Source organism: Somniosus microcephalus, chromosome 21 (genome assembly GCF_052327205.1).
Source record: "Somniosus microcephalus isolate GS21.2 chromosome 21, FLI_Smic_1.0, whole genome shotgun sequence".
Lineage (NCBI taxonomy): Eukaryota > Metazoa > Chordata > Chondrichthyes > Squaliformes > Somniosidae > Somniosus > Somniosus microcephalus.
In genome coordinates this window covers 55,964,013-55,988,808 of record NC_141007.1, presented here as the reverse complement: position 1 = coordinate 55,988,808, position 24,796 = coordinate 55,964,013, and the positions used below count along the sequence as shown (strand labels likewise).

General features: G+C 41.3%; 1 protein-coding gene across 1 annotated transcript; it reads left to right on the top strand.

Moving 5' to 3' along the window:
- The first annotated feature begins 17,170 nt into the window (after positions 1 to 17,170).
- On the top strand, positions 17,171 to 24,108 carry cbx4 (chromobox homolog 4 (Pc class homolog, Drosophila)). Its single transcript, XM_085963680.1, has 5 exons — positions 17,171 to 17,621; positions 17,733 to 17,776; positions 18,105 to 18,170; positions 21,012 to 21,078; positions 22,087 to 24,108. Exons 1-5 carry the CDS (start codon positions 17,553 to 17,555, stop codon positions 23,473 to 23,475), a joined length of 1,635 nt encoding a protein of 544 aa, XP_085819806.1. The 5' UTR covers positions 17,171 to 17,552; the 3' UTR covers positions 23,476 to 24,108.
- Positions 24,109 to 24,796: the final 688 nt, after the last annotated feature.

Here is a 24,796-nt window from a genome sequence, read left to right as displayed (position 1 = left end):
ATGACATTAGAAAGAGTGCCAGTGAAACTCAAATAATCATTAAACTATCAGAGCCCAGAGGTTCTGTTACTGACTGTTGATGCACTCTTAGACATATAACTCCAAATCTTTTTGGAGGTGTAAGCAATCTCATTTGATATTCTTGGGCAAGTTTGCTAACTGAGTTTGTTGTCATGCAATTTCTGCTGTTAGAAAATGCAAGTTTTTAAAAAATTTCATTAGTGTTGAATTTCATTGCAACAATACTTGTTATAATACAAGGGAATTGTGTTATAATATAATAAAATAAAATAGGGGAGACAGAACTGCCTGATAGTATGGTAACATTATTTGTTGCAGTGTGATGACCAGAGTTTTAAGTATTAAATAAAAGATTCTTCTTAAACTGACAAGTCAAGAAAAAGGGCCAAGACCAAATACAGGACACCACCAAGACTGTAACGAACAGGAAAGGAAACAAGATATTCAAGATTCGTTTTTTGTCCCCGCAGTGGCTCAGCAAGATTATTGAGTGTGTAGTTGAGCAAAATGGACTGGGAACACCCAGGTTTGATCACTAGTTTGTGCTGATTTGCTAATCTCAGCTCGGGTAGCTGTAAAGGCATTACAATTGGCCTATATAAATACAAGTTATTTTTTCTTTCTTTCTTAGCACTCCAGGGCTAGAGAATGGGAATTAGCCAGAGTTTCTGTTCCTGATTGCTATCTAGTAATTCCTGTCGGAGTTGTGTGTTTGTGAATGTTGAGTGAGGAAGGGATCCAGCTTGCTGTGATTTGCCCCATAGTCAAAAGGATGGCCATCATTTACTGTTAAGATTCGCACATGAATAATGACCATTGGATGAGGTTCTAGAGGGTGACTAGTGGAAGTGGATGTTCAGCCTTGGGCTGATAAGTGGCAGGTAATATTTGTGCCACAGAAGCGCCAGGCAATAACTATCTCCTACAAGCGAGAGTCTAACCACCTCCCCTTGGCATTCAATGGCATTACCATCGCCGAATCCCCCACCATCAACATCCTGGGGATCACCATTGACCAGAAACTTAACTGGACCAGCTACATAAATACTGTGGCTACAAGAGCAGGTCAGAGGCCAGGTATTCTTATCTGGAAGGAGGCGAGCATGCCAGGGGATCTCAGAGACGCCGTAATTGTGACCATCTTCAAGAAAGGTGACAAGTCCGATTGCGGTAATTACAGAGGACTTTCCCTGCTGTCTGCCACAGGGAAAGTCATCGCAAGAATCCTCCGCAATCACCTTCTCCCAGTGGCCGAAGAGCTCCTCCCAGAGTCGCAATGCAGATTCTGCCCACTAAGGGGCACAATGGACATGATCTTCACCGCACATCAATTACAGGTGAAATGCAGGGAACAGCACCAACTGCTGTACATGGCCTTCTTTGATCTCACAAAGGCCTTCGACACTGTCAACTGTGAGGGATTATGGAGTGTCCTCCTCAAATTCAGCTGCCCTCAAAAGTTTGTTACTATCCTCCCGCCTGCTTCATGACAACATGCAAGCCGTGATCCTGACCAATGGTTCCACCACAGACCCAATTCACGTACGAACCGGGGTCAAGCAAGGCTGTGTCATCGCACCAACGCTCTTCTCGATCTTCCTTGCTGCAATGCTCCATCTCACCCTCAGTAAGCTCCCCACTGGAGTGGAGCTAATTTACAGAACAAACAGGAAACTGTTCAACCTCCATCGCCTCCAGTCCAGATCCAAGGTCGTCCCATCCTCTGTCGTCGAATTACAGTATGCAGACAACGCTTGCGTCTACGCTCACTCGGAGGTCAAACTCCAAACCATCATCAACACCTTCACCGAAGCGTACGAGAGCATGGGCCTTACACTAAACATCCGTCCTCTACCAACCTGCCCCCGCCACACAGTACTGCCCCCCGATTATCAAAATCCACAACAAGGCCTTGGACAATGTGGACCATTTTCCATACCTCGGGAGCCTACTGTCAACAAGGGCAGACATCGACGACAAAGTCCAACACCACCTTCAGTGTGCCAGTGCAGCCTTCGGTCGCCTGAGGAAGAGAGTGTTTGAAGACCAGGACCTCAAACCCGGCACTAAGCTCATGATCTACAGAGCAGCAGTGATACCTGCCCTGCTGTATGCCTCAGAGACATGGACCATGTACAGCAGGCACCTCAAAGCACCAGAGGTACAACCAATGCTGCCTCTGCAAGATCCTGCAAATCCATTGGCAGGATAGGTGCACCAACGTCAGTGTTCTTGCTCAGGCCAACATCCCCAGCATCGAAGCTTTGACCACGCTCAATCAGCTCCGATGGACGGGTCACATTGTCCGCATGCCTGATACGAGACTCCCAAAACAAGCGCTCTACTTGGAGCTCCAGCACGGCAAGAGAGCCCCAGATGGGCAGAGGAAACGCTTCAAGGACACCCTCAAAGCCTCCTTGAAAAAGTGTAACATCCCCACCGACACCTGGGAATCCCTGGCCCAAGACCGCACAAAGTGGAGGAGAAGCATCCGGGAAGGCGCCGAACACCTCGAGTCTCTTCGCCGGGAGCAAGCGGAAGCCAAGCGCAGGCAGCGCAAGGAGCGCACGTCAACCCAAGCACCCCACCCACCCGCCCCTTCAACCACCATCTGCCCCACCTGTGACAGAGACTGTAGGTCCCGCATTGGACTCATCAGTCACCTGCGAACTCATTTTTAATGTGGAAGCAAGTCATCCTCGGTTCCGAGGGACTGCCTAAGAAGATGATGTTTCTGCGGTGAGTGTCCCACCTCCTGACTCCCCAAAGCCTTTCCACCACCTACAAGGCACAAGTAAGGAGTGTGATGGAATACTCGCCACTTGCTTTGATGAGTGCAGCTCCAACAACACTTGAGAAGCTCGGCACCATCCAGGACAAAGCAGCCCATTTGATTGGCACCCCATCTACCACCTTAAACATTCACTCCCTCCACCACTGCCATACCGTGGCTGCTGTGTGTACCATCTACAAGATGCACTGCAGAAACTCACCAAGGCTTCTTTGGTAGCACCTCCCAAACCCGCGACCTTTTCCACCTAGAAGGACAAGGGCAGCAGGCGTATGGGAACACCACCACCTCCCAAGTACCCCTCCAATTCACACACCATCCTGACTTAGAAGTATATCGCTGATCCTTCATCGTCGCTGGGTCAAAATCCTGGAACTCCCTACCTAACAGCACTCTGGGAGTATCTTCACCACACGGACTGCAGCTCACCACCACCTTCTCAAGGGCAATTAAGGATGGGCAATAAATGCTGGCCTCGCCAGCGACGCCCACATCCCATAAAAACAAATTTAAAAAAAAGAGTAATGCCTGTTATTTTTATGAGCTTCAGAGATGGTGCTGTGACTTCTCTTAGCCTGCTTTGCCCACCTCTCCTACCTGCCATAGCTGACACCTACCTTGCCCTCCCTTTTTCCTGGGCCTCTCCTATACCCCATTGCCACCACCTGCCTCACTCTTCACCTAGTTCCCAGCCTCTCCCCCACCACCACTTTCCCACTGACTAACCATGAACAACATCACAGAAGATCCATAAGTTTTATATGTACATGTTTTCTTTAGTTCAATGTAAAAATTAGCTTGATGATATATCATAAAACTGATATTTCTTAGGAGATTGTTTTGCTTCTCACCACAGTCGGCACTCTGGTATTTATCATCTGAACACCTTGACTTGATACCTGTCAGGAAAATTTCAGAGAGGTTTGCAGATTTTCTACATAATATAAGCACATTCTATTTTTTTCAAGTTTAAACTTTGCCATTTGAATTTGATAGATTGTGTTTCCACTGCCACATTCACCTTTATCAGTAATACTAATCATTTCAGTTTGTTGTGTGACTATAGAAATGGCTGAGGCCTCCAATGTGATGCCACTTTCTTATGGACTGCTTTTCACCATTAGCAAATGATGCCATCTGGCTAGGCTTTTCACTGCTGCTATCACTCGAGAGCGGAAAATCAAGCTACAAAGTACAACTATCCTAATACAAAAACTCTTTGCACCAGGTTAAACAGATGAAAATATGACAAATGTCAGAGCCAGTGAAACATCCACACATCACGAGGGCTCAACCCCAACTTCCACTACACTGACTAACTCACCATGCACCTCTGCCACAAATATGAGGCGGCTCCTAATTTTTAAAAAAATGTATTTTTAAATACGAACATTCTTGAGCTATTATATAAATAGAGTATTACCTGGGGCTTAATGTGAGATGGCATTTAAACAACTTGTGGACTGACTGGGCATACTGTACTTTGACTTTGTGTGGCCAGTGCCATTCAAGGTTCAATTTTCCTATCACACGTACCCTCTGTTATTTACATCGTGCAAAACTAAAAGGGGTTTGCTGAAGAATGAAATGTGTGGACAAGAGGGGAGGATTTACCAAAACACTCAGCGTGCTACATAGATTGTGCAAATAACTGCCAAAGTACATGTGCCACATATATGGACGAGCAACCAAATTTACACTGAATAGAAATTCTATCCTGGGGAGTTCAGGAATGTAATGCCGTGGAGCATCCCATGATTTTCAGGCTGTAATCTTGATCGCAAATGCGGTGAATACGTGTACCCTATGTCCCTAGAGTGAAGATCCTCCATTCTACCACACTAGAGTGCTGCAATCTACATGAGATGAACTGGTTCACATACAAGAACCTCTGTTTCCTTATGGGCAAATGCGGTTTCTGCAAATGTTTAGTATAATACGTTATATTTTAACGTGCGTTAAACGTTGCAATTCCATTGCTAGATGCCTTTGTACCCTATTAATGCATTGCTTCATAGTGTCAAATCTGGAGACAGGATATCTGGACCCATTCTGCTTCTGGTGCGGGGCTGAGGGCCGGCGACGATTCAAAGAGCTCCTGTCTGCATGAAAAAGGAGTTTGTAAACAAATGGAGGGACGTCAAACGCAGGAGGTGACAATATTGAACCGCGTTAGCCTGTCTTTGTGATGCAATTGTTGCCTTCACGGACTCTGCAAACGAGAACTGGCTTGCGAGACAATTTTCCGTGAAGTCAATACCTTGAACCATTTCGCTCGTCACCAAGGTCAAAGCACAAGCACCCATAAACACCCACTCACACGTACAGCGATTACACCGCTACCTGCCCCAAACAACCACTGGATCAGTGGGCGGTGGCGTGACATTGAGCCTTGTGTTTAACCTGAGGGCCCCAGGATAGAATTTCTATTCAGTGTAAATTTGGTTGCTCGTCCATATCTGTGGGTGGGGAGGTGACCGACTTTTGCACTGACTGATTTCTTTCTACTTTCCTTTCACTTAGAGAACAGCAGCAACCACCGAATTCGTCCCGGGTCCCCGGACGGTTGCGCTGGAGCCGGGGCTCAGATCTGACGCAAACGGAAAGTGTCTCCAGAGCCTCGAGACAAATAATGTGCGTCAAAGGCTGGCCGCAGGCCGAGCCACACAGGCCACGGGAAACGCAAGCCATTATTGTCGGTGCGCAGTCTGGCGCCGAGTCAGAACTTACTGCTGAATTTGAACAAGACTTTCTGAAGATGAATGGCGTAAATTAAAGGAATAATGGCAACAGTAGAATATGATGACAAGAAACATGAGAGCAGATAGGTGTTAGAATGAGGGAAAGAACTGGTTGTAAAAGAAAGGGGACCAATTCCAAGAGAGAGGTCCTAAAACAACATATATATCATTTTAAAAATAACTGGATTTAAGGAGAAGGGGAGTGAAAGGGGTTGGCGAAGAGCCTGGTGACAGTGACTGACACCGTGTCTGTGCGAGTAGAAGCAAGTTCAGAATAGAGTCATTGATAGTATATTTTCTCTCTGTGTGTGCTTTGATTTGAGTAAAGCTGGGAACACTTGGCTGGGGTTTAAGCTCGGCGCTGTGCTGCATGCTCCACAGTGAACCTGAAGCGAAACTTGCCCATTTACAGCGACTGCACCAATTGGAAAGGGACTCATTCTACGTGTGGCAGTACAAACTGTCGGTGTGCAAATTGTGGACTGGTGTTTCAGAGAAACGCCGGTTCATAAACCCGTGCCAAGCCGGCAACCCTCTAGCCGGAGATCGGAGAGATTGGCATCTGCACGCCGGTTGTCTGTTACTATAAATACACCACATTGCAGCGGCTGCGTCAGTGGATGCTGCGGCTGATCGGCCAATAACAAACTTACACGGTCCACAAAGATAAAACAACCGCATCTGGATTGAGTGGGGGAAGTTTAGGAGTGTAAAGAGAAAACGTCATCCCTTTAAATCCCAGTAAATGTTTTAATGATAACGAGGTGTAGTAATACAGGTGGCGGAGCGCTCTCCCCCACCGGCACCTGGCACTTTAGCGACCTGGATTGCTGAAGGTCTTCTCCCAGAACCCGCGCTGTGGCCTCCTTGGTTTCCATGCACTGAACCTCCCGCCGCTTCCCCTTTCCCAAATAAACTGCTCAGCACAATCAGTCATTAAAGCCCAGCCCGTGCCCTCTGCTATCACTGAGGATGTCTTAAAGGAAAGGGACTTCGTTAAACAGCTCACTCCAATAATACAACACTCAAATAATTTGGGTGTACGTGCTGTGGAGACTGGAGGTATAATCTCCCACTGGAGCAAAGAATCCCGATTTACCTTCACAATGGAATCATTATTTGAGGATTAATCTTTGATAAGGAGCCTGAAATCTGACCTAAAATCGACCAATGTATTTAAATAACTTGAATTTACATTAAAATCATCGTTTCTACTCAGATGTCACAACAGCTCCTAACGTCTTGTGAGCTGCGGTATAGCTGCACAGCTGCAATAGTGTGGCTGCCTATGTGTCCCGATACCGCACTTGAACCCTATTCTCGGCGTGTTTCAATATGACTGATCCCCCCAGGGGCTTCCAGCCAGGTTCAGGGGATGGGGTATAAAGTGTTACTAGCCACTTAATTCAGTCTGCTTACAGCTAAGGATGTCGCAATAAAGGCTTGAATTAGAAATCAAACATTTGCTGTGTGTGTGTCCGTGGGTTGATGCGGCTGTAGCTGTAATCCGATGATAGACAGGGTTTGACCCGACCCCCCCCCCCCCCCCCTCTGTGCGGGGCAGCACCAGGCATTTCCCTCTCCAACCTGTAATTCTGGTACTGTGCCCAGAAGTCTCCCCCACCGCACCTTTCCTGCGGGGCCTCTTTAATCTATTTGATCGCACAGATATAGCAAAAGGGATTGACTTTGAAAACTTGTAATCGTTCGCAATGGCCATAAGGTTGTTATTATAGATCTATAATTTAAGTCTACTGACATGATTACAACAGTTAAACAAATATAATTGCACTTTAATCGGCGTGTACAGGAACAATTAATTGTTGTTTTAGACACGCTTTAAAAGTTTGACAATCAAACTGTAGAATAGCCGTATTCCCAGAGAGACACGGCACTCAATAACAGTTAAGGTTAAGGCTACCTTTAGGGCTCGGGGTTAGCCACTTTGGTTAAGGTTTTATTTTAACATTTCATATAGCTTAATAAAAGGTACCGCCACATCAATGGAAAAAAAACGTATATGAGTACGTGAGATATGGGGGAACCAGTTGCTGCCCAAATGGTGTTGGGGAGGTCCCGAGAACTGCCGGGCTTCCGGAGTAACAAACACGGTGCAGGGGCATTTTAACCGAAAGAGCTGCACACAGGCTGCAGTCAGTGGCAGGGCTGCCTCAGAATGCACCGCTGGCACACACTCACATTCTAACCTAGCCGGGCTCTGCAATTTTACAATCGGTCCTTTGTTAGCGCCTCCACATTTAAAACAAAAACAGTGAGGTTTTTGCAAAATGCAAATGTGCATTGAGCCTCGCTCTGTCAACAGCCCAGCTGAGAACCATGACAGTATTTATCAGCGGCAGAGCAATGTCTCAACGTGTTAGCGTGACATTAAATCAAAATGGCGGATATTGAAAGGTTAATGATAACCCAAACACTCAGTACTGACAACATCAGAGGTAACTGGGAGCCCAGTGCTCCGGTCAACACTTTACATATATTGCATACAAGTGGATTTGACTATAGTTTGTATAAGCTCGCCTCATTCTATAGATGTCAATATAAATGAAGCGTATCCCTCAACATCAGGGTTTTCATAGTCAGATACGTTTTTTTATCATAGGAAAAGTCAGGGAGTAGAAAATGCTGTTCGACTCATTGAAACTCGTCTCTCTAGTACCCCAACTATAACCGATGGTTCGCAGAGCAAATCATGTCTGTGCCCATGATTTTAATCGTATTTTAATCGAGCCTATCACTATTTATTCTTTTAATTAAAATACATACGCACCAGAAACCATTTGTTGAAGAAAATTAGCATTGAAGACAATCTCACTGCTTAATTTGCCCAGTGTTTTGTGCATCATGCATTATTTTTACGATCACAACTGGACATGTAATCAATATCCTTTAAATCCTAATCATGCTCTTTATCCCCTATGATGTGGCATTGATGCACATTACGCTCTAAATGCGAGTGACAATACACAGACGTCTTTTTCTCGGACTTTAACTATTCATCTTAATTGCACTTTTAACTATTTAATGCTGTTGACAAATGTCAAAAATACATCTTACTGTATTAATTAAACGTATAAGATATGACTTAAAGGGAGCAGACTGAAAGAGAGAGGGAGAGAGAGAGAAAGCCCTCAGATATCAGCAAGTGCCTGCCAGCAAATGATTGCTGATTGCAAATGGAGAAGAGTTTCGTTTTTAAGGTCAAACCGCTCAACCACAGCGAGGGGCAGGCAGGTGGCTCGCTGCATGAGCAGTGCCAGTAATATTAAAGAGCACGCACATGAACTGGAAGGACTAGGCTCGAAAATGAAGGAAGTTGTTAGTCCCATGTTTGGTGATCAAAGTGGCACAACTGTCTGAAAGGACCGTGGGCTGAATTTGCGGGTTAAGGTTTAAAATCTTAAGCATCGCCAGAAGAGTTTGCTACACTATCGATTAATTGCAAAAATGGCCATGAACTAAGCAACAAACATAGCTACTGGTAGGTTGCTATAGCACCTATCTCTCATTGATTTATTGAAGACCTCTTCTCTTTGGTCGATTTCATCAATGCTAATAAAATGACTGCAGTTTACTTGAACAAAGGGGTAACTCCTCACAAAATAAATGCAAGAAAAACGCTATTTCCAATCATCTTGGCATACTGTATTGTTAGGAAATTGAACGGCGGACTTCTGAGCAAAACAGATCTCTATTTATCGCAAATGAGTCATCACTAACCCAATTTTTATTTAATCGTGGGAGTTGGATTGCAACACTTGCCGACGTGCAACCTTCCATTCTATCCTATGCGCTTGTCCACGTGTCTTACCTGAGTGGTTGCTTAGCTGACCCCAGTGAGGACGGTTTTGACTGGTGATCTGCTGCGAACCGAGCTGGAACTACCTGAAGACTTGTCACTGAGTTCTCTCAAGTCATGAGACAAAATACTTCCAAGTCATCTGTCTCGGTTGGATTTAAATCCCGCAGTTGTCCCTGAGTGTTCCTCCCCACTGCACTACTCCAACCTCCTTAAGGCTCTTTTGAAGATATCGGGTGGTTGAATATTTATCTACGTTAAAGGTTCAGGGAGTGAACAGTGCATTGAACTTCATTGCCAAGAATCCGTTTCGAAGTTCTTTCAAAACCAGGCAGCAGTAGACCTTACACACTATCAAGAAATCAAACACAAGTTATCAGTAGTATGGAATTAAAATATCATCATTGGACCTTTAATGTATTTACGGGTCCAATGCCATTACAAATATAGGGAAAGGGCGGCAACAGACCATGAAACCAATCCCATCTAGATGCAACCACTACACCATTCCCTCACCCCTCAAACGCGCATTCTCCCAGAAGATGCAAAAACTGAGGCTAGTTTACGAAAAAGCGAGAAATTCCTCTCCCACCCTTAAGGCAATCAAGCAAATCTCCGGAGATCGTTATCACCCTATCTAACTAACTTACCCTTTAGAACTGGAAGTATCTTTTACAGTATATTGCGGGTTGATGGCCCTTTGGTCTAATGAAATATGAATTCTAGTGCCCTTGTTGGACTGGTGTAATGTACAGAACCGGCAACAAAGGTATTACTCCAGCCCCTTGCGTGAAAACATTGGGATTTTGCTGGATAATCCAATGAGTGGCAGACCAACTGACCGAGTAGGAGGAGAAAACCCCACAATACTGTATCTGTTCCAACTGAAACCCGCATTATGAATGGTTAAACATTCAAATAACGTTGAATATTTTGCCTTTTCTGAATTATCAGCACATCTTTTTGACAGGCTCTTAGTCACAATTTGCATATTTTAACGTACAAAACAGCTATGCACATAGTGGCAGTGATCAAATGAAATACAAGGGCTCAGAAAATGGCGGTTTCTGTCTTGGCTGTTTTACCGTCTTTATGTTTTTTTTTAATGGAGTAGCTTTTCCGAGTGGTGGGGAAAAAGAAAGAAATTTCTGGAGACTACATTTTGATATGGACACTGATACTGTTGACAATATTTATGGCTAGTTACTTAAATATATAAAAATGCATCAAATGAAGCATTCAGTCCACACCTGACGTGTCTCATTCATTTGGACTTAAGTCGTACGTTGCTGATTTATCCCATTCGAGAGACAAGGACTGCCCTATAGGCTTGGAATTAGACTTGAAATTATCCCCGATATTATAAATCATATACCATCAACTTTCATATTAATACATGATTGAATTAATCGATCAATTGGAACAGCACATTCACTGTCGCATGCCTTAGCCATCTTGAAAAGCTTCATGCATCATCGGAACTGGTAAAATGACCCATATTTGTCATATGATGACACTGTGGTTGCTCAGGTCAGCAATTGCGACTAAAACGTTATTTTTAAACCTGAATTCTTCGAAGCTGAATAGTGTAATTAAAGAGTTCGCACGAGACGGCTAAAGGTTGGTAGTCCTGTATAATGTCGGATTCCGGACTCCGGTTATAAACTGGGTGTGAAAAAAAATTGGTAAAAATAATAGTTTTGCCAATGAAAACAAATAACTTTAAGAACGTATTGACCACAAAAAAGCCACGTTTCAATCAAAGATTATCATCCATTATCTGCCAATAGGTCACTGTCCTTCTATTTAACACATTTTCAATCGGCTTTAACAGACGTTGGCATCTAATACGCGGTGCTTCCACGTCGTCTTTACTTACGTGCAATCTACACCTTCCATTTGCTCATTCCTATACATTAGGAAACAGTACTGCCATTCAACTCGGCATCTCGACATCTTTAAGGTTATGCATCTTTAATGATGGTTTATGATTGGGGTTCCATGCTGGAATAATTTACAAAGAACCAATTGACCCATTAAGTAGTGATATCTAAATGCTTTGAAAATGGCTTGATGGTCATACTCCTACTTGCTGGAAAGAAGAACCAAAGGATTCACCTTCCCGACGCCCAACCTTTCCTCCGCCATTGGTTGAGCCATTGGTAATTTGTGTAACGTGGTAGGAAGGTTGTATTATGACAACTAAACGAGATGAGTTTTTACTCTCCCTGCAATTTGGGACTTGGTATTTGTTAACCGATTTATCAATTAACCAACTAAATAAATAGCAAGCCCAATATAAATCATGTCAGCAAACAACTGTAGCAATTTGGCTCATGTACCGGAAATAAATCAATCAGATTGTAATTGGTTTGGGCTAAGCATCATCAACATTGTCTTTTACTATTTCCATCAGGTATATTAACAATTTTCTAAAAATATCATTTTCTGGGATAACATTGGACAGCTGTTTTATTAAATTGTGATTGAGCTTTGAATTTATGCTTGTATGCATATGAACCTTTACAAAGGAAGGAAGCTTCTGAAGTTCCCGATACTCTAGAGAAAATACATGACATGAAATTTCTATATATTACAAAATGAAAAACAAACGCAGTATGTTGGGCACTATCCATGCCCTGCAGCTTAAGTGAGAACACCGGAGATGCAATCACGCTATATATCATCCATTCAAAATCTAGCTCCCAGCAAGATTTTCAGAATGTCACCTTCAGAAAAGATGCTCAAAATTGATGTTTTCACTTACACGTTAGTGGCCATCTATCACTAGACAGTGTTACAATGGTAACAATGACTGAAATGTGGAGAAGATAACAATATTTGATGGTGCTTTTTCTTTTATTACAGTCTGTAAGATGGTCATTTTCCTAGATCTTCTGTTGGTCACTGAGAAGTTCAATTTTGTGAAATTTCCAATAAAACCTGACATATTTTAACAGAAAGATTATCCAAAAGCCTAGGTATTTTTCAGTACTAGTTATTACATCTATAGTCAGGTGTCCCAGATTAAGTTAATCCTCAGATGTGGCAGAAGATCAATCCATAGTCACCAGTTGCAACTTGAAGCAAGGCAATTCTTTACTAAAGCAGGAAGTATTTCTACTTCAAATATAATAGCTTGAGGATCTACAATAGTTATCATCTTATGAAACAACATGATGAATTTGTCTGAACTACTTCCTTCCAGGAATCCAACAGGTCCTCAGATACCCTGGACCAATCTTACAATTTGGACTAGCGAGCAATGATGAATCAGCCAGAACACATAATGTGGAATTTAATGATATTTGGATCCTCAAAAATTCCTGAGGAAATGTGCACACCCCATGCCAATGCTGTTGCACCTCCAGGCATTGCTAATGCAGATGGAAAAACATACCATCTGTTTTATCATAATGACTGAAACTGGGCAACTGCTTAATTTCCATTCTGCAAAGCTATCTTTAACAGTTCGAGTTTCCCATGTACAGCATTGATAGTTGTATCATCACATAATGATAAGAGCACTAATGATCTCTCCAAAGTATTTAATGGCTCCTTCTATGTAAAGGGAAAGCATTGCTTAGAACAATGTTTACTATGTAGATGAAATGTACAAATTAATTGGTGCTAGAACATATTGGGTGAAGGAGTATGCTGCACAATTACTTGAGCCAGGAGGTTTCCTTGAATAGAGAATGAGTTTGCATTCAGACCCAAAAAAATGTGTTATGTACAATTCATTTTAATAACATTCACTAAACCAAGTTGTATATAGAGTGGATGCTGGTATTTTACAATTGTTATATTTGTGTAATGGTGGTCTCCCTTTACTATGAAACGTTGTGCCAGATGCTATTAGCTTCACTATCATCACTATAGTGCCACCACTTGTAAGCATAATTTCGAGATTGATGCATTGATGTGTTAAATTGAGAATTCATAATGTTCTTTTATTGCAAAGGGATTTACAAGAAATTATCTTCTGAAGCTGAAGCAAGAATGAAAATGGGTTGAAAACTTCTCTGTGTCAGAAGTTCTACATTAGTTCTACGACTCTTTTAAAATGTGGGCAAATAATTTGCGCAATTCTAATCATTGAGATTTAAAGAAAACCATTCACTGTTAGTTCTCTTGGAAAAAACTGGTCAACAATGTAATACATGGCCTCTAACAGAATCATGGCAATTCTTTCGGCCCGCTGTTTGATCAGTTCATTGGTCTATAAATACAATGAAGGAATGTTCAAGTGCAAGCCCAAAAAGCCTTATATTACTCATAGGTCAAAATTCCAGTTAATTATTAGAAGCACTCATCCTTATTTTGTTGAAATAAAGTAAATAAACTAAATAATTATTGAAAGCGGAAATTCTACGTGGTTCAAAGTGTCCAATTTAAAACATTTTAATTAAAAAGTATGGTGACAAGATACTAACGCCAACATGGGAAAGTTGAGTTAAGCCACTTCGTAGTTGCAATCATTAGCAAATTTATATAATAATAGGAATGTAATCAAGCTAGTAGATACAATTAACATGGTAGTTTAGTATTTAAGTCACCAATATATAATGCCTGGGCAATGACCAAACCTTGTTGAAATTCTGATAAATTAGCAGATGATAGCTGATGAAGTTGAAAAATGTCTAATTAAAATAAAGTCCTGTAGAAATACTTTGTTATCTTTTTACATTATTGTGTTGGGTTGGTATGTGCCTCTAATTGAATATTCTATCTTTTTTCCTTACCCACTGAATACAGGCTGGAGAGCAACCATTGTTTGTTTCGATGCCAAGGAATATCAAGTGATTCAAAAATTAAATCACCTATTCGCTTATAAGCAAGTTTAAGTCATGGAATTAATAACTCAAATAATGTTTTAATGAATTAAGAAGCTGACATGCTCTGCACATCTTATTGCCTTTCATAGTAGATTCCCTGAGAGTTAATGGATTTTAACAGGAAGGAGAAAACCCAAGACTAGATGGAAAGTTAATCACAAAAAGACACCGAAGTACTGGGTATCAATTTAGAAGAGCTGCAATACCTCACATGGATTATGACATTTACTGTTGATCAGAGGAGATGATATGAGAGTTTTTGCAACCTTTGATCCACATTATTTTAGCACCATAAACAATGTATGAGTTGCACATGTCTAAGATGAAATGATGCATACATGCTTTGCCAACTATAAATGTACAAGAATTCATTTAAATTAATTACAAGTAATCTTTCTATTTAACTGATCATAATATAATTAACAAACTTTCTGACCATAATATAGATCCTGTTATTGTTCATGGAATTAATTATTCTTTACTATGTTCCATCCAATATGATGAGGCTTAAGAACAAATGCTGAAAAGTATTAGTCCAAATACTAAGTCAACTCTACTGACACTGTTGTTTTAGATTAAACTTCATGCTCAATGTCCCTTCATTAAACACGTTGAATGTAAAAGTTCTGAATTGTATCCTTGTTTGTGGACTAGAACATATAATGCAATAACTACTAACATGGTCTACTCAGCAGTAATATATGTACATTAATGTTAAGGGAAATATTCTTGTTCCTTCTTTTCTAATATGAAGATATATGTACCTAAAATAAAGTTATGTTATTGTCAGGGTTGTGTAGCCAAACTGCTAGGTCATTATTTCCAGTAATTTAAAATGACATCATATGGCTTGTATTTACACCAAAGCAAGTATTTACCTATATCATGTAACTGTCATGAGAAGAACAGGATCATCTGCTTTGGAATGAGCCTACATTTATTTATGAACAGTCAGGCTATGTTTACAGTATCCCTGCCAAGTTTGACATGCTGAGTATTTCATAATAAATTCAGCAAACTTCAATTACCCTGATACTATGCTGAAGCATACTATTCCTCAGTTCTTTGTGTAGGGCAGATAATTGCAAGAAATATTTCAGTGAAATGTAAAAATCCATTAATAAGTGCCAACCATATAACCCATTGACTGACTTAAATACAAATAAGTGCTACCAGTAATAAAAACAATTAATTCAAACCCTGTTGTATTCGTGGGCCTCTGCACGAACAGTTACTAATCCTGGTGCTAAGAGTCGCTGACCATTGATGATATTTTGCTTGTACTGTGTATATTTGCTTGCTTGGCATTTTATTCGGTGTTGGGTTTTTTATTGTATGCAAACTTAACCTTTTGCTTGCAAACCTTTTAGATTGATGACTCCAAACATCCCCTGAAGGCCAACAGTAACAAACCACAAGAAGACTAGCTGTTATTACAGTAACGGCATGTGTGAGTAGGTGCAGTGACTGGGTTTGTCTAAAGATCCATGTAGAATACCAATAATATCAAACAGTATGCTGGGTCAGGGAAAAGACTGCAAGACCAGGACATAACATACCTTGGATAATAATTACAATAAAACTCGCAAGGTTCAACCTTCTCTTAGCCAATTAGCCACGTGTTAATCGTGGTGACGACTGCCTTTCCCATCATCACATGAAATAACAGTTTCGACATTTTTCTCCAGGTATATTATTCACCTATTGCTAGTAACATTTCCCAATCGGTTTAGAAGTGGGAGTGGGCACCAGAATAAATGTTTATTACATTTATACATTCTCTTTTAAATATGTGTAAACATTGCGATTAATTGTTGCATTCAATAGAAAGTATGTTTAATCATTAAAGCATACCGGGCGTACGCAACAACAGTTACACATTTCGTCCGTGACCAATATCCTAATATGGGCACGCTGTGTCAGAAGCATGTTGAGTGTTGATAAATTCGAGTCGAGAGCGATGGGGAGGGGGATGGGATGAGCTGCGCTTTTTCAGCGACTATGTTGCCTCTCCCAAGCGGTTTGTCTGAAATCCTTCAATTTCTAATTTGTGCCAATGGATTTTTGTCTCTTAGCTTTTGCAGTATTAAAAATCACCGCTCAGAGAGATGGACATCTTGGAAGTTGCGTTAATATCAGTGCGAGTTGCCTTCAATCATTCATTCGAACTTAATTCCTATACAAGGCTTCTGTTTACCTTCTGTAACTAATTGCATAGCGATCGTAAAAAATAATCGATGCACATTGATTGATATTTCTCATATTTATTTAGGTTAGGTGAAACATAAGCCCATGGACAGCAAAGCAAAACTTGTTACCGCGGTATTGTGTTCTGAAGGCTTTCCTATTTTAAATACTGAATGCTGGCAGAGTCACAGCTAGAAATTGGCAATGCCCTACCAGAAGGAGCCATGGTTGCTCTTTGAATGAGGAAGAGTATTGTGTGCTCGTTTCAAAGGTTCTATCATGTAACACTCCACCATAATGGACAGCACTAAATCACAAGTCACTGAGACAAATGAACATTGACTAACATGATAGCACGGTGCCATAATCATTAATATTGCCATGATCGTGCATCATATATTGGGAGGGGGTGGGGGTGGCAAGCTGACTAACGGTACTATATACTTCACAAAATCTGCGCACAATAGAGTAAGATTGTGTCAGTGTTAGTTATCTGGGAGTAGGTAAAATGAAATATAACTGTGACGCGCTTTGATGCAAGTCAGGAATGAAGCAGGTTTCTCAAAGAACGCAAGACATTTCTAGCCCGATGCATAGCCAATTAGAAAAGGACACGAAAGACATTTGCACATCGCAGTGGCACAACACTGCGAGCCCGGGGAATTACATTGTTTAGATGCGAGGCAATAGTCACAATTAGAAGAGAAAGGGAGAGAGAGGGGAAAGCACAGTCTCCTGGTGTTCATTTTCATGTCGTCCTTAATTTGGGAAAAAAATAATTTATCTTTCTGCCATTACCATACAAGGCTGCGTCTTGCCCGTATTTGGTGCTGTAGTTAGATTCTCCGACCTCAGGCGGGGCTGAATTGATTGACAGCTCAAGCTCCTGACGCCACAGCGTTGTGTTGCTGCGCTTTTGCGTTGCCGGCTCTGCAGCAGAGAGAGTGAGAGAGAGAGAGAGAGAGTAGAAAGATCGCTGACCACGGAGTCTAGATCCAAGGGGGGGGGACAGAAAAGCCCGCTCGGAAAGGGAGCCACAACAACCAAAAAAAACAGAAAGCAAAGCTGAGCCTGCAGACGGGGAGGAGAGCGCCGCGGTGAAGCGATCTGCAGTTAGCAGAAGGTCAAGCGGCGCCCGTCCAGCTTCTCGCATCGCTATGGAGTTGCCGGCCGCAGGGGAGCACGTATTTGCCGTGGAGAGCATCGAGAAAAAGCGGATCAGGAAGGTAAGTGTGAGCAGCTCTAGCTCACCTCCCCACTAATTCCGGCACCTTATTGATCAGTTCCAGTGCTGTCTCTGCTTTTCAGTGACGGACGCTCTCTTTATTTTTCCACAGGGAAGAGTCGAATACCTGGTGAAATGGAGGGGATGGTCTCCCAAGTGAGTCCCATTTTTATATATATTTTTTAGATATACTACTGTGTGTGTGTGTGTGTGTGTGGACGATGGAAGAATCTTGGACTTAGTCATTTCCCTTTTTACAAATGCCATCAGTGAATTGTTGGTAGACCACCGATGTAACAAAAAAAATGGCCAATGAGAGTCTTGGAATGTCTTAATGGACTGTGAAACAGATATGATAGTGTGTGAATGGAGTGAAAATGGCCTCCCTTGTACGCTGCTTGACTAGCAGCGCTAGTTCATTTTATTTTTTCCGCTTGTGGATCCGTGAGAGGTTTTAACTGAACTGCTGGTGTCTTCTTCGCAGATACAACACGTGGGAGCCAGAGGAGAACATCCTAGACCCTCGGCTGCTCCTGGCTTTCCAGCACAGGTAATGGAAAAGAGAGAGAGGGGAGAGCAAAAATCTGCCACTCGGCTGCAGATATATACATATATACATATATATATATAGCCAAAGAATTGACAGTGCTAAAAGAGGAGAGCTTTCGAAAGTAAAGGGCCTGCACAGTTTCGAAATGAAACCAGAATAGAACGCTTCAGTGTTCCGGTGCAGATGTGATCGGAACGGCTGGAGAGTCTGGGAGGTTGGGATATACTATTGAGCAGTTGAAAATCCACAGCTAAATATTTCAAGATAGCCCTTGCTGTAAGGGGGGAGGAGAGAGGATCCGGATCGACAGTCAGCTGGTAGGGTTACGGGTTCCAACTGAAAATCTGCCGTTACTGAAGTCGAAATTCTGCAATAAAATGAAACAATAAATTGATAACGTTTAAGAAATATTGATGGAATCAATGCTGGAATATAAAAGTTTTTAAAAAAACAACTCGCTTTTAACCACTAGCTGCAAGAGTGATGTAACTGCTGGTGCGATGTTCCAGATCGTAGCTAGATGGTGCATTTATCTCCGAAGTGAGACTCGTGTAGGGAGGTTCTGGGCTGTCAGATCACAGAACGTCCTTCTCACGATGACCTGCGATGTTCCTGTTTCTAATGGCCCATCCACACTTCTGCTCTGCGCTGCACCTGCTGACGCACAAGTATCATTTTAAAGGGGCAACGCTTATTTTAACGAGCGCTGCAACCTGAAAAAAACGGGAAGGACCCGCAGAGTTGCGAATCCTTTTTAATTAGGTACACGATAATCGATCTGACTGGTTAGTTGCTCACAGGGTTGCCATAGCTGCCTGCAATCATGTGAATAAATATAGTGGAGTCACGCTGTGTGTAACAGGGTAGGAGGGACAAAAAGTTGCTTATAACTGGACCTTAGTGAAACAGGAATAATTGGACTAGTAGCTAAATCAATAACGCGTTATTTTTAAAAGAGGCTTGTATCTTTGCATATAGGCGAAGGTGACTGCATTACCTTCCTTTAGACTTAATTAAAGAGACACAGCAGCATAAGGGGAGGGTCGGCAATTGCAACTGCAGTATCCCCTTTCTCCCTACTGTCTGTTACAAGTCGGTTGCAGCTATTCAAAATCAGCTAACCATGGACCTTTGCATATTTTGACTGAGTTACAGGAACGCACCATAACCACAATAAAATCGCATTACTTGGTGTAAAAATACAAATTAAATAATAACAAAGTATACGTTTTTTAATGAATGAATTACTAAAGTACAAGTAAGAGACGCTGTACTTGATAAGTTGCATTACAGGCCTTTCTTTGGTCATAAGAATGCAATAGTCTGATCTCAGTTAACTCAACAGTACAACTTCACACTGATAGAGATTTAATACAAAGCATCGCAGTCACATGCAGAAAGAATACAGTTATCAAAAACAACTGATGCATGTTATATGGGTTATTGCATACTTACTTAAACCCCTTTAACACAATGGCAGAAGAATAGTATGAGAATCACAAGAAATACTTGTGAACTATACAAAAGAGCCAAAGAGAAAATAAGCGAGCTGCTCCCTTTGGCTATAGTTGGCTTTAGATATCCTTTTTTAATGTGCACATTACATCACAATAAAAGAACAATTATTAGCAAACTGATGCAAACTGGTAAAATATCTCTTACTTTAGGGATTCATTTCCTCACATTTTGACTGGACATATTGCGGTGTGGTTCTGTGGTACAGTTGAAGTAGCTCGAACATTAGGACAGCTAAGTGAACTCTCACAAAGTATTCATTTCCATGTACTTCAGAGGAATTTACTATTAATATTCATTATATATGTGTAAAATGTGGAAATTAGTACAGAAAGGCATATAGTAAATTGGAATATGAGCAGTAAATGTGGCAACGCTTCCAACCTGGGGCGATGTAGGAACAAGAAAGGCTAATCAGCATATGTAGGCCTGTTAGATCACAAAGGCATTCTTTTAGGAGCCAGATTTGGCCATTAAGTCATGTTCCTTCCTCAAACCCAAATCTAATCTTTGTCGAGTATGGAATCTATCCAATTCCATTTTGAATGTTTCAATGGATTTGGTGCTTACTGTGCTGGGTAACACTCTAAACCATAAGTTGAAGGACTCTAAGCACAAGGAAGTTATTCCTTGTACTAAGTTTTGCTAATGGCTTCCTAAGTTTATAACAAGCCTTTGGGAACGTGTATGGTGGTCTTGCACAGAACCATTACATCCATCCCATCATAATAACTTCAACTATTTTTCCAATGAAAATAGACTTAGCTCAGTGATCTGAAATCTAGAATCATTTTTCTTCCTGTTTTCCCAATATTTTCCATGCACAACTGGAAACAATGTTCACTCTGAATGTCCTCTCACTAAGGGTTTATAAAGCATTAATATTGTTATAGTCTATTGTGTAGATGGTTTCATTTTAATTTAGATAAACTTTCCTTTAATAAAGAAGACTGTATCCTTCTGGATATAAATTTTAAGTCAGGAGTCGGGACACCCCCACCCCAGCCAAAAAATGCAAAACTTTACTCGTATATTCTGGAACAATGTATCCTTGCAGTGATATGTGACAATCTAGTCACTCAGTTGGCTATGCAAATGTAAATATTTCATTAAAATTGTCAGAGCACATAATGACTTTATGTTTTTTTTAAATTTAAAAGTATTTTTCATCACATTAGAGTGTTGCAGGTTATATACAAAATACAGAGCAACCAAGCATCTCCAGTCTTTTTGGGAGTGGCGTAGAAAACATTTATCAAACTGATCATTAATTTCATAGGTATTTATTACAATGACTTTAATGCTAACCTTTATCTATGATTGCAGGGAAAGACAAGAACAGTCAATGGGCTATCGTAAACGAGGACCCAAGCCCAAACATTTACTGGTTCAGGTAATATCATCTATCTAGTGCGCATTTGATTGTGTTAAATATGAACCACATTGGAGCAATCTATCAAATATTATCTATTTTCCTGTTGAATCCAGTTTCATAAATGTATTCTCAGCCAAACTGTGTATACCTACTTAGAGCAGGCAATTGAGTAAAGGTCAGTATAACGTTATAAAGTAATGTTGACACAGACCCTACAGTACAAGAGAGCATGTTGTTGATGGGCATAAATGGATCTAAGAAAACAGATGCTAAATTTGAGTATAAAATCATATGGATTTCTGTCTTTCTACCAATAACATTTGTTTTGAAAGTAACACATAAAACAAGTTTAGCTCTTCAAATGAAAAGTAGCAATTATATTAGATTACATCCTGCTAGATGTACTTCAATAGAATCGCAAACCTACTATGTTCCAAATTTGCAATACACAAATACATCTAAAACAACCAGGTACAAATCCAACTTTTATGGATTCATTAATGAATGGTCGGTGTCCAAAGCAACATTGGCAGCAACTAACCAAAACCAGTATTCCTCTGCTGGGATACTAAGTACAAGCTGATATTGATTGGACATTTGCTGCTCAGAAATTAATAGATTAGTAAGAACTGTTGGGATCTTGTGGAGGCCAGGAGCTTCGAAACATCGGCCAAGAAGGAACCAATGGTTGAGACATCACATGTCACCAATGAGTTCCTCCTAAATGTATAGAGCAGATTGGCAAAGGAATGGGAATTGGTGATCGCCTGCCTGTCCCTTCAGCCTGGAACCTGCCAGGTGAGGGAAGTGAAACAAATAAAAAGGTGAAACTGTAAATCCATACTGCTTGGCCCTTGCTACAGAGGTAACATAGACACAAACCTTATGTTTCAGTGACCATTCAATATAGAAAGAGCTACTCTACAGATTTAAGTTGTGGTTTTGTCTTATAGTTCATTGATTATAGGTTACTTACTAGAATTTGAAACCCAAAATAATACTAATCTATTTATTCTCAATTTCCAGCTACCAGCTTTTGCACGACGTTCAAATGTCCCTTCGGAGCTACAGGATACTTATGTGGAAGAAGAGCGGTCAAAGAACGAAATCCAGCAGCAGCCCATCAAACGTCAATATCAACTGAACAGTAAAAAGCTTCATCAGTACAAACCCTGTAACACTGAGGAACAACGTCAGCATCAAGCTACTAAACATTACTACCAACTCAATAGCAAAAAACATCACCATTATCAACCAGACATCATGTATCCGAATCAGCAGACCGACTCACACCGGAGTGAAACTGAAGGAAATCAGGAACAGCACCAATCCGCTCAGGAACACGAAGCACTGCACACTTTTATCAAGAGTGGAAATCGCACCCATGCCGTAGGCACGGAGAAGCCTGAGGTCAAGGAAATGGATTCGAAATCCGGGAACGGGTCCGAAATAGCCAAGGAAAGTGTGAGAAACAATGGCATGAATGGTAGAATGAAAATAGTGAAAAATAAAAACAAGAATGGTAGGATTGTAATAGTCATGAGCAAATATATGGATAATGGGATACAGTCAGCGAAAGATAAACACAGTAAGAGCGGGGATGGAGGGAATGAGTCAGTGGCAAGCAAGACTGGAGATCGGGAGCTATGGATAGTCAAAAATGGACATCGCAAAACTATGGCGGCAGAGGAAAGAGTAGAGAAGGTCAAGGATAATAATGTTACAAATGGGTGGCAAGAGACGATGAAGACTCGTAATGTAAACAAGGGGACAGAGGCCGAAAAGAATGGTTATATTAGGACTATGGTGGTTAAAGAGGCGGCAGTTGCAGCGCAGAATAAAAATCTGACCGGGGAGGTAGCGGACACAGAAAGTAGCGAGACAGCAAGTGGGAAAGAGGGGAGGACTCGGAAGGACCAACGTCCCTTGGTGGAGGAGCAAAGTGAACAGCCACATACGACGCGATGGGCTTGTGATTCGGAGGTGTCCAGTAGGGATGGGTTATACTCCAATCTCCCCCAGTCCAGAAAGCGCTATCTTTCAGAACCCATCGCCGACAGAGAGGCCAAAAAACCAACGACCTGCAGGAGCATCAGCGTGCCGGGAAGCGCAGTCCAGCTGGACCAGGATGACCTAATTGAGCTGCAGGCGGTCGATAGTTATCGGAATGAGGGAATTGATGGTATTTTGGACTCAAATCCCGAGCAGCCAATCGATCTGAGCTGTGTAAAGTCTAGGCCAGCGCCTCAGAAGGCGGCGGCGCAGCAGGCAGAGATTGAGGAGAAAGAGGAATCGGTTAAGGGAGAGCAGCAATATCCATGGACTGGCCTCAAACCTTACCTCGGCAATCTGATTATCACAGATGTCACAGCGAACTGCCTCACCGTTACATTTAAGGAATATGTAACTGTGTGAAGGAAACTTAAAGCAGATCTAGAAACCATGTAGAATGAAATGAGAAATCCTTCGAGTGAATGCGCTCTTTAACCCAAATCTCCGTTCTTTAAATTGAAGAGTTCATGTGCGCGCAAATGTATTTATAAACGAGCACATTAAATAAGCAGAAGTAAATATGTGTTTGGAGACAGACTGGACGGACCCGCAGTAAAGGTCACCGAAGACACTGCTTCCTTAAATCGGGATTTTTAATTTTTTTAAAGCAAGATCTATGGTCTGACACATGAAATAATAAAACCACATTATGGATGTTTGATACATTGTTTCAATTTTTAATCCTATGTCAAATATAATTAATATTTGTGATAACATGTGTGCTATTTAAATGTGCAGATTCTTTGTATTTCCTGTCTGTTTGATATTTCCGAAGCTGGCGAGCTTGTGCTGCTATTATAAAATTGTATTTTTTTTGTGCTTGAATGTAAATATGTGAAAAGCCTTTAACGCACCGTATTCGCTGTTGCAGTAGGCGACAGTCAATCAGATAATGGAAGAATGTTGATATTCGGTTTTGTATCTACGGGACGCCATTTTTGATCTGGCGTGTATTATTGCAGGCTGAACAGTGAATAGAAATTCTATGAAACAAGACTGAGTTATATTATTAATTTGTGCCGCGCAATGTAAAGTTCAATATACTGTCATTGTGAAGTTACTCTCTCGAAGGACTCTTGGTACTATTTCTGAGTGAATGAAATGATGTAACTCTGGAGCTGCCTTTGAAATCTTAATCTTACTGCACATATTTTAAAGTAACATTTTATTGAAAAAAGTAATCCTGCGTGTCGCTGTGGTTACCAGCTGGCGTCATTTCTCGGAAACCACAGTTTGATATGTGTCACGTTGACAAACTGTGCAGATTAAAATAGTCAAGGAGGCAACATCCTGTGACTTGAGTGAAATAACTGTACGTCAAAGTATCATTGCTCCTCAGACCTCTGACCCAGGAATGCTTCTTCACAGACTAGGTCATTAAGTGACTGTTCGCAGACTTCTCGGGGTATTTATCTGGAAATCCAATTATTAGAAATACGTGGCTATCTTAATACTAAAGAAGACGACCGTTTCTCCTAACTGATCATAAAACTATCTTTAAAAAAACTCACATACCCACGTTGCATTATAAATACAAATCCACAAACAAAAGCTTTTTGGTTAGGGTTTAAAAAAAATATATTCTGGAGTAAACCTTTGGTTTTACAATTTTAATTTTAGAGTTTCAAGATACCTATTCCAATTTAGATCAGTGCCATAGATAGAAACTGGGTAAGCGGCGATC